The sequence below is a fragment of the Scomber japonicus genome, chromosome 21 (genome assembly GCF_027409825.1).
Source record: "Scomber japonicus isolate fScoJap1 chromosome 21, fScoJap1.pri, whole genome shotgun sequence".
Taxonomy (NCBI): Eukaryota; Metazoa; Chordata; class Actinopteri; order Scombriformes; family Scombridae; genus Scomber; species Scomber japonicus.
In genome coordinates this window covers 20272570-20287032 of record NC_070598.1, presented here as the reverse complement: position 1 = coordinate 20287032, position 14463 = coordinate 20272570, and the positions used below count along the sequence as shown (strand labels likewise).

Below are 14463 nucleotides of genomic sequence, written 5' to 3'. Positions count from 1 at the left end.
TTCCCTTTTCTCAGACATTTTGGTAAAGCAAATGATGTGGAAACACTGACTTTCACACCTTAAAGGAAGAGTTTGACATTTTGAGAAATGTGATTGCGATGTAGAAGTTGATACTATTCTCATGACTTGACCTTGGCACTAACACAAGACAAAGTGGTTCAGTCCAAAGCTAACAAAATCTGGCTACCAGGACCTCTAAAGCTCACAAATAAACATATTATATCTCTGATTGAATACGATAGCTAAATAGGCCACTTTTGTTATAAATGTCTGCTTCATTACATATGACAGGCTTTGGTTCACATCATTCATTTATTGAAAACTGTCATAGTACTGACTCACAGACATCTTTTCAATGAAAGGAATAACTGGATGTCGTGGCCATATAGTGATTCTAAGGTATCATGGATCTAGGACTAATGATGTGATTCAGTATCACCTGTAGAAAGGAATTGTTCAAAGTTCATCTGAATAATAATAGAATTCTGAAGGAAAAAGTAACAATTTTTAATTCTCAGGGGAAGTTTTTTTTTGTTCATTTAATAGTCAAATTTGAAAGATGGCACAAAAAGCTCTCGGGAGCTTCAAAAACATTGCTATCAGCCCTCTGACGCACAAATCAGTCAAACCCTAATCTGAACTGTCTAGTCGCGCATACATCTGTACACTCACACAACACACACACAAAACCTGCAGAGCAAGACAGGTTAAACATTTTCAGCCTACAGTACCACTGATAGAGAGGAGCGTTGGCAACTTCAAAAAAAAAAAAATCTGCCACCACCTCTCCTGTTCAAACGAGATAAGAGGAGAGACACGATTTCCATTCTCGCTAAAGTAAGAAAAGCAAGAAAATGAAGAAAAGAAAGGACAAAAAAAGAAAAAAGAAAAAAAGGAATGTCTTGTTTAGAGGGTGAAAGAAAAGACCAATGTGGCATGAAACTTTGTCATGGAGCAACAGAGAATGGCAGCTTTTTTTTTTTTTGTAGCTCTTTCCAAAGAGGTTGATTTCCAGCAACATTGACTTTCTTCCAGTCCCCTGCTGACGGCCTTTTCACGCTCTGTCCTTGGGAACTACATTTGTCTTCTGTGCTTGGGATTAACTTGTGAAAGTTGTTCTGAGTTGTTAAGCATTTATTTCTATCATTTGCATTCTCCAGTCTCTCCCTGTGTATCTCTGTTGTGTGTGTGTGTGTGTGTGTGTGTGTGAAGCCTTGCTGAATGTTAATATCCACAGAGAGCCAAGTGAAAAAAGCTTGTGGGCAAAAAAAAGTGGATGGTTAACTGTGGTGGTCTTAATATAAATCATACGCACATGCACACACACACACACACACAAATCCAAATTAAGGCTCATAAGTAATTATCATTGCAATTTATCTCTAACAAAGATGTTAAGTTAATAATGAGATGTTAAATATCATTATTTTCATAATTGCTAATTTACAATCTATTTTCGCTGCTGTGGAATGAATCAACTCAAAAACAATACTAGCAGTGTGCGTGTGTGTGTAGGTGGTGAGTGTGTGCATATGTGTTTGAGGTTCACACACACGCACACACACACACACACACACACACACACACACACACACACACACACACACACACACACACACACATGCACACATATGCACACACACACAGTGAGAATTACACAATCTGTGATGCATGTAGTTGCTACAGGCTGTGTGCTGGATTCTACATATAGCTGGTGGCTAAAACATATGGAGGTGAAAACCTTTGATACAAAGTTCTTTATTTTAGACTCTGCTGTTATTCAGCTTTTGTTTCAGAGATGTGCTAATTCCCAAAATTGCACAGTTTTGCATCCCCAAACACTAGAAATAGTGACAACACTGATACTTTGATTAGTAATTTAAGGACAAGTTGTCTTTGTTTGCTTCCAGTTGATGCCAAGACCAAAATGATATGAAAACATTTTACACTTTTAGAAGCCCATTGTAGTGTCATACATAAATACATGAAATACTAAGGCAGAGTTTGACAGCTGAATAAAAGTATTATGGTAGAAACCAAACTGAAATCATAAACCTGAGGTGCTTTCCTTTGTGTCTACAGTTCATCATTAACTTCAATGGGGAAAAAAAGGTGTCAAATCACAAGATCCTTACTTTCCGTTTTCTCACCCAGTATGTTCCGTTAACAAGCACTACCTACCCCAATGCTAAAGCTAAAATGCCAATTTATAGGTGAAAGAGGAAGTAACCAGTCCTAACTGAGTCTTTAGAAGCAGTGCTGGCCTTGAGAGAAAAAGCTCTCAATAAACCTGCTCCTGTCTGTGAGGGGTTGTTGCGTGCCGGCAGCGGTTCAGTGGCGATGGCTAATTAAGTGAAGAGAGGCCATTGTGAGGCTCAGGGCTACATTGTTCTCACTAAGGTCCTCAGCTGGACCAGAGTGTCTCTGGTGAGTTGCCATTTATATAGCACTAACAAAGAAGAAGGATAAAACCCCCTAAATGTGATTTACTATTTTAAAAAAGTACATCTTAAGTCAGAGTCAGTCTTAAAATCTTTGTTTTCATACAGCGTTTCTGACATTCAGTTGAGATAATTCCACTAGTTCTGCATGAATCATTGAGTCATGATTTTAGTGAAAGTCACAACGACTAAGTAAGTATAAATATTAATATTAGTTGGCATTAAAAAAGGAACACTTGAGTCTGCAACATTTTGATTTGCATTAAAACTTTTGAAATTAATTCAACCCTCACGGCAGAGGTTTTTTTTTTTTTTTCCTTTTAAAGAAAAATAAACACAAGATCAAATGGATTGATAAAGTAAACATTGTTTTTGCATTTTGCAAGAAAGAGCAAAAAAAAAAAAAAGAAAAGACAAACAAGCAAAGATTTGGGAGGAGGCCTATAAGGAGAGATAACACTTAATAGGAAACAAACTGAACAAATGTGTATTTTTCTCTGGGTGCTGCTGTGTGCATGGAGTAAATGTTGAATACACAGCAGCACCTACTGGCCAGGCCCACTGGGCAGCAATTAATAAAAGACATGGTGAATACATCCTGCATCTATGCATACATGGACTGAAAACACACAAGGGCTCTCATCCACTTGTGCAGCTGTTTTTGAGTTGACCTTGCTAGTGTGTGTGTGTTTCAGGCAGAATTAAGAGACAAGTCTTGGATAAGTACAAGGTCCTCTCTGCAGACACAGGGCAGCAGAGTGAGACTGACTGCACTGCTCTGGAATGTAAGTTGCTGTTTTTGTGAGCTCAGAAAATAAAAAAAAATAATGCACACACACACTCACCTGTTTCTTTAGTCGCTCAGAGAAACAAGTGAGGACAGAAAGAGAGACAGAAAGAAAGAAGGGGTGTATCATTCAGTCACATTTTGAGGGAGAAGGGGTGGGGGGTGTCGCTCTGTTTTCACTCCATGCCAGAGTGCTCTAACGTTGCCCCCAGCTTGCCTCGGGGTCTTCAGACTGTGTGGGCTTTACCGACAGGTTGCTCAGGAGAATACACATACGTTCTCTCACCAACACCAGCCATAGAATTCAATGCTAGGTTTTTGTGCAGGATTGACTTGCCCAGGGGTTTTACAAAGTACCTTTTTTGTATTGCATTCATACTGCATGAATATTTACTTTCCAATGTAGTTTGGCTTGTTTCTATAATGCACCTGAATCTTAAAATGAGGAAAACAATGATTTGCATTTAAAGGGGAAAAATGCACATTTATTGCATCTTATCTTCTTGTCCTATTTTTGTCAATGTTCATGTTAACATTTTACTCACTACCTTTGTTGTGAGGATTTGGAATCTTGAAAAAAGAACGATGCTGGTCTGGGAAGGAGCACAAGTCTCCTAAAGCTACCTAAAAAAGGAAGGTGAGAATTTGTCTCAAACACCTGCTATTAACTGCACAAATGTAATGCTGTAATGAGTGAGAAATTATGAAACTATAAAACTACTGTATTGAGTCTGAAATGAGAGAAAAACAATATTTTGTTGACAAATCAGTCCACACATGCCAATCTGTGTTCATCTGTTGAGGCATCTTTGATGTGAACATAAAGGAAAGGAGTATGCTCCTCTCATTCTCCTCCCGACTTGAAGTTGAATGGACTCATCTCCCTCCGCTTTCAACGTGCTGGCTCGATGATTTAGCCGGGCACCTCGCCACTTTGCTTCCCTTTAAAACTCGCCAGACAAGGTGTCTCATTTAGACAACAAAGAGAGGGAGGCACTCCGACAGTTGGAGGCCTGATCAAAGATGTCTGATCAGAGCTGTTTCTACTTCGACATGTTTTCGACTCTGTTATGTAACGTTTTTTTGTTTTTTTTCTTCTCTCTCTCTGTCTTTCGAAATCTCTTTCTCTCTCAATTTGTTGCGGGCACGGCTGTTTGAAACAGCATTTTCAAAGCGGTAGACTGTAAGCCATGAATAACAAATCAGTAAATGGTTTCAGAGGATTAGGATAATGATTTGTTTTGAAAATATTCTACAAGTAATAACTATTCATAATAAAAGATCCCTTTTTCTACAGTCCTCAAGCTCTGAACTTTATAAAAGCTCTTCGAACTTCTCTGTCTCCATGCCAGCTGTTTTGATTGGGTTAAATCCCTCTATGATTGACAGCTGATGTCAGTCCCGCCTCTGGTACAGATGATGATAATGGCCTCTGGTCCTTCATCAGGGCCGCAAAATAATACAGTGGAGAGGCACTCAGTCTGATCCACATGTGTGTGCGTGTGAGGATGTAAGCGTGTGTGTGTGTGTGATGCTGGGAAGGCCCATTAGCATTCATCAGTGGGATAATAGGCCGGCGTTAATGTCAGCTGTTTATATAAAGAATAACTCATAAGGCCTTGGCGTATATGGGCTGATAGAGCATGCTTTGCTCCACGCTACATTTGGCAGAGTGTGTGTGTGTGTGTGTGTGTGTGTGCGGGAGGGTGGCAAGGGATTTGGGGGCTCAGATGGAGCCATTTGACACTGAAGTGAATTTATTGACTGGTTAGATAAACATACAACAAGGCTGGCGAGACGTCCTTGTGATAACTGTGAGCGGGTAAGCTCACAAAAGACCAAAAGCAAATCACTGCATTTTAAAAATACATGGAACATATAGAATGTTTGAGATCTGAAGAGTCTGAGGAGCAATCAAGCACCTGCAGAGTGCCCTTTTTTTTCCAAATATGTTTCATGCATCAAACCATATCCTTCACTCCTGCATCTACACTTGTTCTCTGCGATTGAGCTTCAAGTCCCTCTCTGTGTTGATCACCTCCAGGCTCTTGTGCTGACGACAGAATCACAGATTGTGGAGTTAATGGTTTCGTGCGTCCAACTCCCACCCCCCGCCCCACACCAAACCTATTTTAAACGTAGAAGTCAATGTGCTGTTTTAGTCGGCCTGGCTTCACATTCTTAATTTATAGCAAGGTGGGTGGGAAGACCTGCTCAAATATGAATGGGCGAAGTGAAGCACTTTCGGAGTGTAACAAATGGTGGCAGGCAAAAAAAGAGAAAAAAGAAAAGAAAAAACAGAGCTGCTTCACACACATCGAGGGAAAAGATTTGATATTAAAAGTACTTAAAAACAGAAAGATGCAGTATGATTGAGGGAGGGGAAAAAAAGTTTATAATGATGCTGGTGGAGCATGGTGCAGATACCCACACACACCTACAGTATACTGTTCATATACACCGAAAAAAGTGTCAGTTGTGTCGGTGAGCAGACAGAAATGAGTGTGATGCCCTTCCTTAGTTTTCTTTGTTTTTACTTTAATCTTCGCTCATAAAGCAGAACAATAAAGTACAGTAGATAAATAATCCATGATAAACAAACAACTGCTAATTGGTGTGATTTTCCCAAAACCTTGGTGTGCATTTATGTGTGTGTGTGTATGTGTGTGTACACTCATTATCTCCACCAGCGCTTTAGAAGAGATCACAATTCTTTTTAATTAACCCACGCGGTGTATTTTTATCTCACAATTCGATGGTGCTATGTTGCCCGCCCATCAAAAAAAAAAGAAAGACAAAGAAGACAAAATATCAAACCGTCATGTGTGGGAGGGGGAAAGGCAGCGATCAAGACTTGAGGAGCGGTGAGTGACAGAAAGAAACGACTGGGCGACGCCGTGCCTCTTTTGAAACCTACGCTGCTTCACCTCTAATGAGCGGATTTGCATTTTGTGAATCATCCAGTCGTACAGCTGTCAGATTACAAACACTCAGGTAGCATCAAGTATTAGCCATGTGGCTGCTTACAGTCACACTCTGGCACCTCCTGCTGTTATCTATTAAATGTTTACATACTGATGTTGGTATGACTCCTGCTCTAAAATAATAATCTCCTATTTTTACAAGATGTTTGTGAGTATTAACCTGAAACCATAATCTAGGATTTGGGGAGGGTTTTAACTTTTGAACAAAACTGCATTCTGCATTCTGTTTGTGCCCTCTTTCAGCTACTTTGATTTTGTTTTCCTATAGTACTGTAATCACTATTCTTTCAAAATAAAATCAAGAGTTTTAATGAAAATGAATACAACAAAAACAATCTAATAATGTGTGCAAGTTAAACGGAAACGTGCAAAAAGATTAACATTTAAAAAAAGATAAATCTGACTTCTTAAGTGCCTAGAAGTTGACTTTTTAGAGCAAGGTTTTGCCACTACAAAGCAACTAATATGCATTTTATATTTCACACTCCATCTGCCAGATAGACGTCTAGATGCAAGGTGGACGAAGGTGAACCAAGATAAAAAAAGGTGTTTTAACAAGAGTTAGAGAGCCCTGTACTCCTATGTTAAGTGTTTTTGTGGCATTGCTAGACATGCTATTGGAAAAATATTGCAATAGCTTCACATGCATTATAATAGCATCTGCTTTCACTGGATTGCTCTGACCTGACAGACTGTTTTGCCATGGACAAAAAAAGAGAACGCTTAGGAATGAAAAATAGTTGCTGAAAGAATGATGGCCTCTGTAACAGTGATACACAACCTTGGCGAGGCTGATTTTGAATAAGATTAGAGAGAGAAAGAAAGAAAGACCGGCCACCCAGAAACACACAACACAGTAGCCCACACATTCAGGTGGGAATCCTGGCAAGTTGAATGGAACACAACTCAGAAAAGTTGTTTGTGAATAAGCCAATAGCCACATGTTTGGCAGCGCAAATCTGAATCTTTTACTTTTGACTGTCTGCTTATTCCCTCACGCCTCCTCTTTGCTCTTTTCTTACTCTTTAATATGAAGAAAGTGATCTATCAAACACCTCCTACATGGGTTTAGAGGAGGTAGCTCGAGGTAGTGACGGGAAGAGACTGACAGACAAACTGGGAGAAAATCCTCCCAAGGTCATTTCTGTTCTCCCTGCAGAGAGCCTCTGTCACTTTTAATAACTTTTAAAAAGGGAAGGGTTTTTTTTTTTTATCCTCCTCTGACAGACTGAGGAGTTGAGGGACCAGTCGCAGAGTGAGACAATCACAAAGTGCCGACAAAGCGAGGAGGTGTGAAGTGAGGAGACGAGCCTGCAGTGACTAACAGCGTTCAGTGTTACTTTATGAAAAGTATCGCTGGATGGAACAGCCGTATGAAGTCTGATGTCAGTCGCTCTTTCTGTTTCGTGTTGGTCTGGCCAGTGAGCAGTCAGGGTCGCTCTAATCACTACTGTGATATCTGTCACTGCTTGCTGTTACTTTATGGCAGGGTATAGTGCTGCTGATGATGATGACACAATGCAGCATAGTGTGAAACTTCTTCCAGACATGAACTGTCTTATAGTAGTACTATGGATTAATTTCTAAAGGAAACTGACATATGTTACATGTTATTGTCAATTAACAGGACATAATGTTAATGGGTATGAAATATGTACAGAGAATAATACCTACAAGACAGAGTGTAGATAGAACATGGAGTTTGTACAGTATGGCAACTTTCAGTAAGGATACACTGATCCAACTTTTTCTCTCCAAATCAATCAAATCAATTCCAATACAATGCACTGCACTCTTTTTCCAAAATTTCCAAAACCCTCTCCCAGTTTAACTTATTGCTTGAGTTTATTGGCAGTGCTTATGCACACAGTGAGCCATATAAATTCTCCATGTGCCCCAAAGGTGACCACATTTCCACATTTTATTGTATCAAGTCCACCACCATACCTGCTCTTGTCGGTCGAGCCAGCGGTCCACCATCGGATGGTTGGCGCTCAGCGAGGATCGCGTCATCTCTCTCTGGAACTGAGTGGTCCAGCCACTCGTATCCCGCGGAAGACTCCGGTAGGCGTGACCTCCTCTACCCTGCAAGGCAACAGGAAGACTCAGAGATGTTAGCATCTATAACAGAATATGGTGAGTGATGCTACCAAGATCACCAAATGTCCAAATAATCAGTCATCTGAAGTCATTTCCCAACAATCACTTTCAAAGACTGATCTATCCTCCATTTTTCTGGACCTTGAACAGACAGTGCTGTGGCTTGGTGCTATTTACTGTAAAGCAGCTGGATGGCATTTTGTGGTGAGAGTCAGTTAGCATGTCTTGGACTTGTGCCATACACCAATACTGTGTTGTTCATTCAAGTCTCGCTCCATTCCACCCTCACCCCTTAACCCTTTCCCACAGCTAAACCTAAGCTGCTAATAAGAGGCCTCTTATAATAAGACAGGCACAGCTGAGCTCTTCCATTACACAAAAAGCACCTTCCAAAATGCATCTGCCAAGGTAATGTCAAACACCAGCAGACTCATTACAATGACCACAAGCACAAAAACACACACAAGCAAACTAGATTACATTCCAGTCATGCTACTCTCGGCTTTGAAATTCTGGTGATTGAAGGTCATGGTGGCTGAAGCGATTTGAATAAAAATGAAAGAAACATTAATATTAAAAATCACAGTGGATACAAGAATCCGCCAGGACAGATGAACAGAGTGAGAGTGATTTAAGGTTTAATGAGTTACGAAACGGCAGCTAAAGAGCGAGACAGAAACAGAAGTTTAGTATTCTTTAATGAGACATCACACAACAAAGAACGCAGACAGAAGTTTAAAAAAGAAAAAATAATTCCCAAGTGGCTTGTTGCAGAATGAGCGGGAGGATGAGAGGCAGACGAAAAGACGAACAAAGGCAAAATAATACAAGTTCTGCTCAGTGAGTCACAAAACAGCAACCAACTATATAGAAAAAAAGAAAAAGTGAGAAAAAACAGGAGAGAGATTCCTATCCCCTGCACGCTATAATAAGCCATGTGTGTTTTAGTGGAGTTGAATGTGGCGTGACGGGGCCTGAGGAAGCACTGCAGACATGGCTGTAAAAGTCGGCCGGACACGTGGGCTCTACTCAGATGGCCCCTGATAGCCATAGTGGCCTCAGTCCCCGCCATGCAACACAGCGTGACAAAGGACCTCTCCACAAACTTTTACGACACAACAGTTCGTAAAATGCGGAGAAACCTAGATACCAGAGAGGTAGCACTAAATCAGCAGACTCATATCCACTGCCTAATCCCTTTAGTTGACTCTGCTAAGCGTGGAGAGCCGGGAGTACGAGGTATTGTAAAGTCATTGGGAGACGTGATGAGTTTACAGTGCTAGCTGATGACTGAGGACTCCTGTTGGCTTACAGAGTGGAGATTTAGCAGAACCGTACCTGACTCAGCCGTTACTCCACTCACAGGGAATGGAACAGAACATGGCTGGCTGTGCTGTGTAAAGGAAATTATCCCAGACAATAGAGAGAGTCTATAGTGTATGGCTTGCATCCATACTCTCTTCTGGAAATGCTTATCAGTGATGTATGGTTCCCTTTAGCATCAATATGCGCCAAGACATTAATATATCAAAGTCAGTGTTGACTAATACATTCAACATCTGTTGTTGATTGGATAAAAATAGACTTCATCCTGGATCGAGTGTGAATATGTGACAGTTGGATGTATTGACAAGAGATACTGAGGATTATGGAGACAAGACTCGGTCTTTATTTAAAAATCTAATGACCCTGTCAAAAAATGGCCAAGCTGAATAAAACTGACAACCTCCTGGTGTTAGTTTATTACTTTTCATACCAGTCCCAAGTGACTGGAACATGAATGATCAAATTCAGTTAACTGGCCGCTACAGATGAGGGTCAAGGACTGAATGAGATACTTGAACATTGCTTTCAGGCAAGATAGTTTCAGAATGTATACAATATGGAAATTAATCATCTATTCCAGCTTGTTCAATCACATATTGACCAGACATCATGATGAGATTTTTTTAAAGGATCAGTATATACTGTAGGATTTAGTGGCATCTAGTGGTGCATATTGCAATCAACTAAATAACTATCTAAGTGTCTAGGAAAACCAACAGTGGCTGCAACATTTGCAAAAAACTTGAAAGGCCTTCTCAAGAGCCAGTGATTGGTTTGTCCATTCTGGGCTATTGAAGAGGATCTGCTCACTATGTAGATATAAAGGCCTCATTCTACACTAATGAAAACACAATTATTTTTATTTCCAGGCGATTATAACCTAATTAAAACATACTTATGAATATTGTATTCCATTTCTGCCAAGTCTGTTCCCCTCGATGCCACTAAATTCTACAGACTGCACCATTAAATCAGCCACCGCCTTTATTGTCAGTCTTTTTGAGTAATCCAGTCAAAAAAGGAATCCCTTTTACATGTAATCAGGTGTATAATGTCACAGTTTATGTTGATATGATATGTATAATGGGAAATAATTTGTTTAAAATGAGTAAATCTTGTTTTATGTTAAATCTGAAATTCATACCCTGTTTATCTCATTGCGCAAACCAAACATTAATATACCCCAGAATGTATGCAAAAGTTGCATCCACAAAGTACCAAAGGGTAGACCAGGAGGGCTAAAGAGAGATTCAAGAACATTTATCAACTTTATTTTGTTTCATTCTCTTCAACAAACATGTATACATGTTTGCTCAGTGTAACATGGGCTAGAAAGGAAACCTTCCTGACACAATGAGAGGTCTAATAACCATTTCACCTCAAACTTTCTTCTCCTCCCTCAGCTGGGGAGTGTGCTGTTACATTGTAGTAAAGTGTCTTTAAATAGGATTATCAGACGACGCTTCCAGACACACTAAAAACGTGGAGGGTTGCTGTGTCACGTTCCAAGCACTCAATCATCTCCTTTTTTTAACCTCCCTGTTTCATTGGGAACATATCTGTTTCTCAGCAAGAAGTAAAGGTCTGTCAGCACCACGTGGGGGTAGCCATCTTGAGAAGTTAATTGGCTTCTCTTTTCTTTTGGAGGCCGCAGGGAGGATGTACCTGAGCTACATTTTTTAAAAAAGATTTATGATCAAAGGCTTAAAAAGCCTCAGAAAGGTGAATTTGGAACAAAGGGAAAGTGTTTAACAATCTCTGCTCGTCTTTTCTGAAGACAAGAGGAGGTGCTATCAGAGAGAACTAGTGTCAGATAAAGACTGTCTATGCCACTGCCGGATATCTGCAAGCAGGGCAACACAGGTTTCATATCTAATGCTTATTTCTTTGATTTGGGGTGCAGAGGAAGGAATGAAAATGAGGAAAGAAAGCTCAGTTAGAAGTTAAGAACAGAAAGACTGCTGGAGGTTGGAAGGTTTCAGAGCACATATAGTATCTCTCACATTATAATTGATGCCGCTCCAGTACATCTTCAGCACTGTGGAAAATAACTTGTGGGCAATATACTGTGTGAATGACTATATACTACTTGACAGTGGTGAAATAAAGAATACATATAATGACAATCCTTTTATGTTCTAGTGGGTTTTGACACCTCTTTATATTCACATGTAGTATTAATTGGGTATTTCTCTTAATGGTAGTCAAAGTTCTAAGTTAACTGAAATGTATGTTACCTTTCGTTCTAGGCTGCTAGTGCCAGTGCCAACACCGGTGCTTGTGTTTGGTTTGTTGTTATACTTTTGGAAGCCAGCAGTTGTGGACCAGCGACTTGGGTTCTTTCTGGACGGTTCTTCTGGACCAACCGGGACTTCGCCCAAAGCAAGGGCAGCCAGGGAGGGATCGCTGCTGCGACGGACGTGAAGAGGCATGTCTGCTGAATAAAGAAGGGTGGAAAGGAAAAAATAGAAAGGAAAAAAGGGGGAGTGGTGGAATGAGGAAAAATAGGGGACACAGAGAGGAAAAGAGAGTTACAACATCAAACCACTTGCTGCTTTATCAAGTTATTGAGCAGATCACTTTCATGCAGTGGCACATTTCTGGGGCCAGATCCATCTGGTAGCCATAAGATCCTTAAAGTACCTTGTCGACTGTACTATGTGTCAACGACAATATGGGCAGTGAGGATAAGTACTTTTGTTTCCATAATAGATCTATTGAGCCCAAAAGGAAACACTGTACAACTCAATTGTGGACAGTTTGGCTTGGCCTGCTAAAGTGAAATAAATACTGTACATACAATTTCAGCTGGGAAATGACCATATACAGTGATAACAATGTAAATATGGAGGGAAAAAATATGTGTGTGAAAATGTATCCAACCCCTTGCTCAGCCTAACCACACTAAAAATAACAATTACAATCGTACTTGCGGAAAAATCGGTCATCTATCATGATCTGACTCCCAAGATAAGGGTCATTCTAACACACAGCACTACCCCACTGAGGCTGATTCTGGAAAGTTTCCTGAGAGTGAAACCCGGTCTCACAACCAAAATTAGCCTTGATATTTAAACATCTACAAGACGACTGCACAGGAAACTCTGGCCCATGTTACAGCTGCCACATTGACTGACCTGCATCTGCAGCTCAGTATAAAATTCCCACATTTGATTGGAGCTGCCAAAACAAGTAAAGGAATGAAGTTGCTTCACACTTCACACTCCAGTTAAAACATTCAGTGAGAAATCCTGCTGATGTCTCTTACACAGTAAAGGCGGTAAGTATATCTGTGAGCTGTGGTGTGAATCATCTGGATTTTCCCAAAAGGCCATATGGATTTGTTTATAACGTTCTAGCAGCCTGCGCGTTACACCAATAATTATGCAAATAGTTGGGTAACCACCTGTCATCCATTGGCGGATCATTGCAGCGAGCATATGCCGGTGCTAAGCTTCCATCTGATACACCAGAGACATGTCTTAGTGGTGGAAGCGACGCATTTTAATCACGGCTTACGCTGTGCTGCAAGTCATGCGTATTTAATACTGTGACAAGACTGGGGAGTTTCGAATGCTACTGTAAGTGATTCTCATGACCGCCTGTCGGTTAGCCGGGAACGAAGACAGTTTAATTATGAAACTGAATCCCAAAAAGAAAGGTGAGATCAGCGTGTGTTTGTTAGTGTCTTTATACTTCATACAGAATAAATAGTGTCCCAGCTTTCAATATTTTCAAACAGCATCTCTCTTGACCTTAATCACTCACATCCATTCTCCCATGTCTTTCACATGTTCTTGCTCTAATATGCTCATATCATAACACATCCCTTTTATCTTCTACTAACTGATCATTCTGTGGTCTCAGGATCTCAGTTTGTAATATGACAGTTATTAAGGGCTATACAAATAAACTTGATTTGTCACAGTCTGCATAGTTTAGGGTTTGCAATGTTTCCACATAAGGAAGATGATTGATAGTTTAGAGTCCCTATTCGGCCTTGGGCACAGAAATGTCCTCAAGGAATACTTACTTACTGTCAATGACATTTGAGCAGGGCAGCTGTTTGCATCACAGAACTTTAAACAGATGTCCTCTGGTCAATGTTGGTGACTTGACTTACTACTTTACAACATTTCACAGTACTTTAGCAACAACCAGAAAAGAGGATGGCAGAGAGATTTGTTACATTGAATGGCATGGCCTCCAGCTGGCAAGTTGAATCCCTCCTCAGCCTTTATAAAGGACACATTTGAACAATCCCTTGTAATTCTATCTGTGAGTCAATGTCACTGAACAACAGTTTCTTATTTTCTTCATTTTATACAGAACAGAGCAGTAAAACTAAAAAAAGAAAAGAAATGTGTTTTCACTATGTTTAATCCTCTGTAAGTTTGGTTTCGTATCACAGGCTGCTAAAGTAATGTTTAAGAGGAACCAGCATCACAACTGTAATCAAAACAGTTCGATAATAGTAATCATTTCATGTTTATCATTTTCAGGCTTGTGCAAAAAAGCGAGTGTTCTTTTCATCTTTTTGATGTGTAATGTTGATACAAACTATGGTTTACCATAAAGTTAGATATTACAAAAAACCTTTTCATTCATGCCAACTTTGCTGCTAATTTATCTACTTTTCAGCCCCCAACTGCACTATCAAAGCTCCCAACCAATGTGGTTGAAACCAATGTAAATATAGTTCTACAATTATCTTTTTTTAGTCAAAAAGATCTGTGATTACAGTACAGTCATATAGCAAGGTACCTTTCTTCTACTAAGCACAGGGGGAGACTCCACAGGCTAATAAGGGTATGATGACATCTTT

General features: G+C 40.1%; 1 protein-coding gene across 2 annotated transcripts in view; it reads right to left on the bottom strand.

Moving 5' to 3' along the window:
* Window positions 1-14463, bottom strand: part of LOC128382231 (partitioning defective 3 homolog) — a 349665-nt gene that overhangs the window by 198849 nt on the left and 136353 nt on the right. The window contains exons 4-5 of one of the 2 annotated variants that reach the window (XM_053342215.1): window positions 11876-12075; window positions 8160-8297 (exon numbers count right to left, since the gene is read on the bottom strand). In XM_053342215.1, coding sequence (XP_053198190.1) covers window positions 8160-8297; window positions 11876-12075 — 338 coding nt within the window. The remainder of the gene's footprint in view (window positions 1-8159; window positions 8298-11875; window positions 12076-14463) is intronic. The other variant, XM_053342216.1, reaches the window with a different exon arrangement.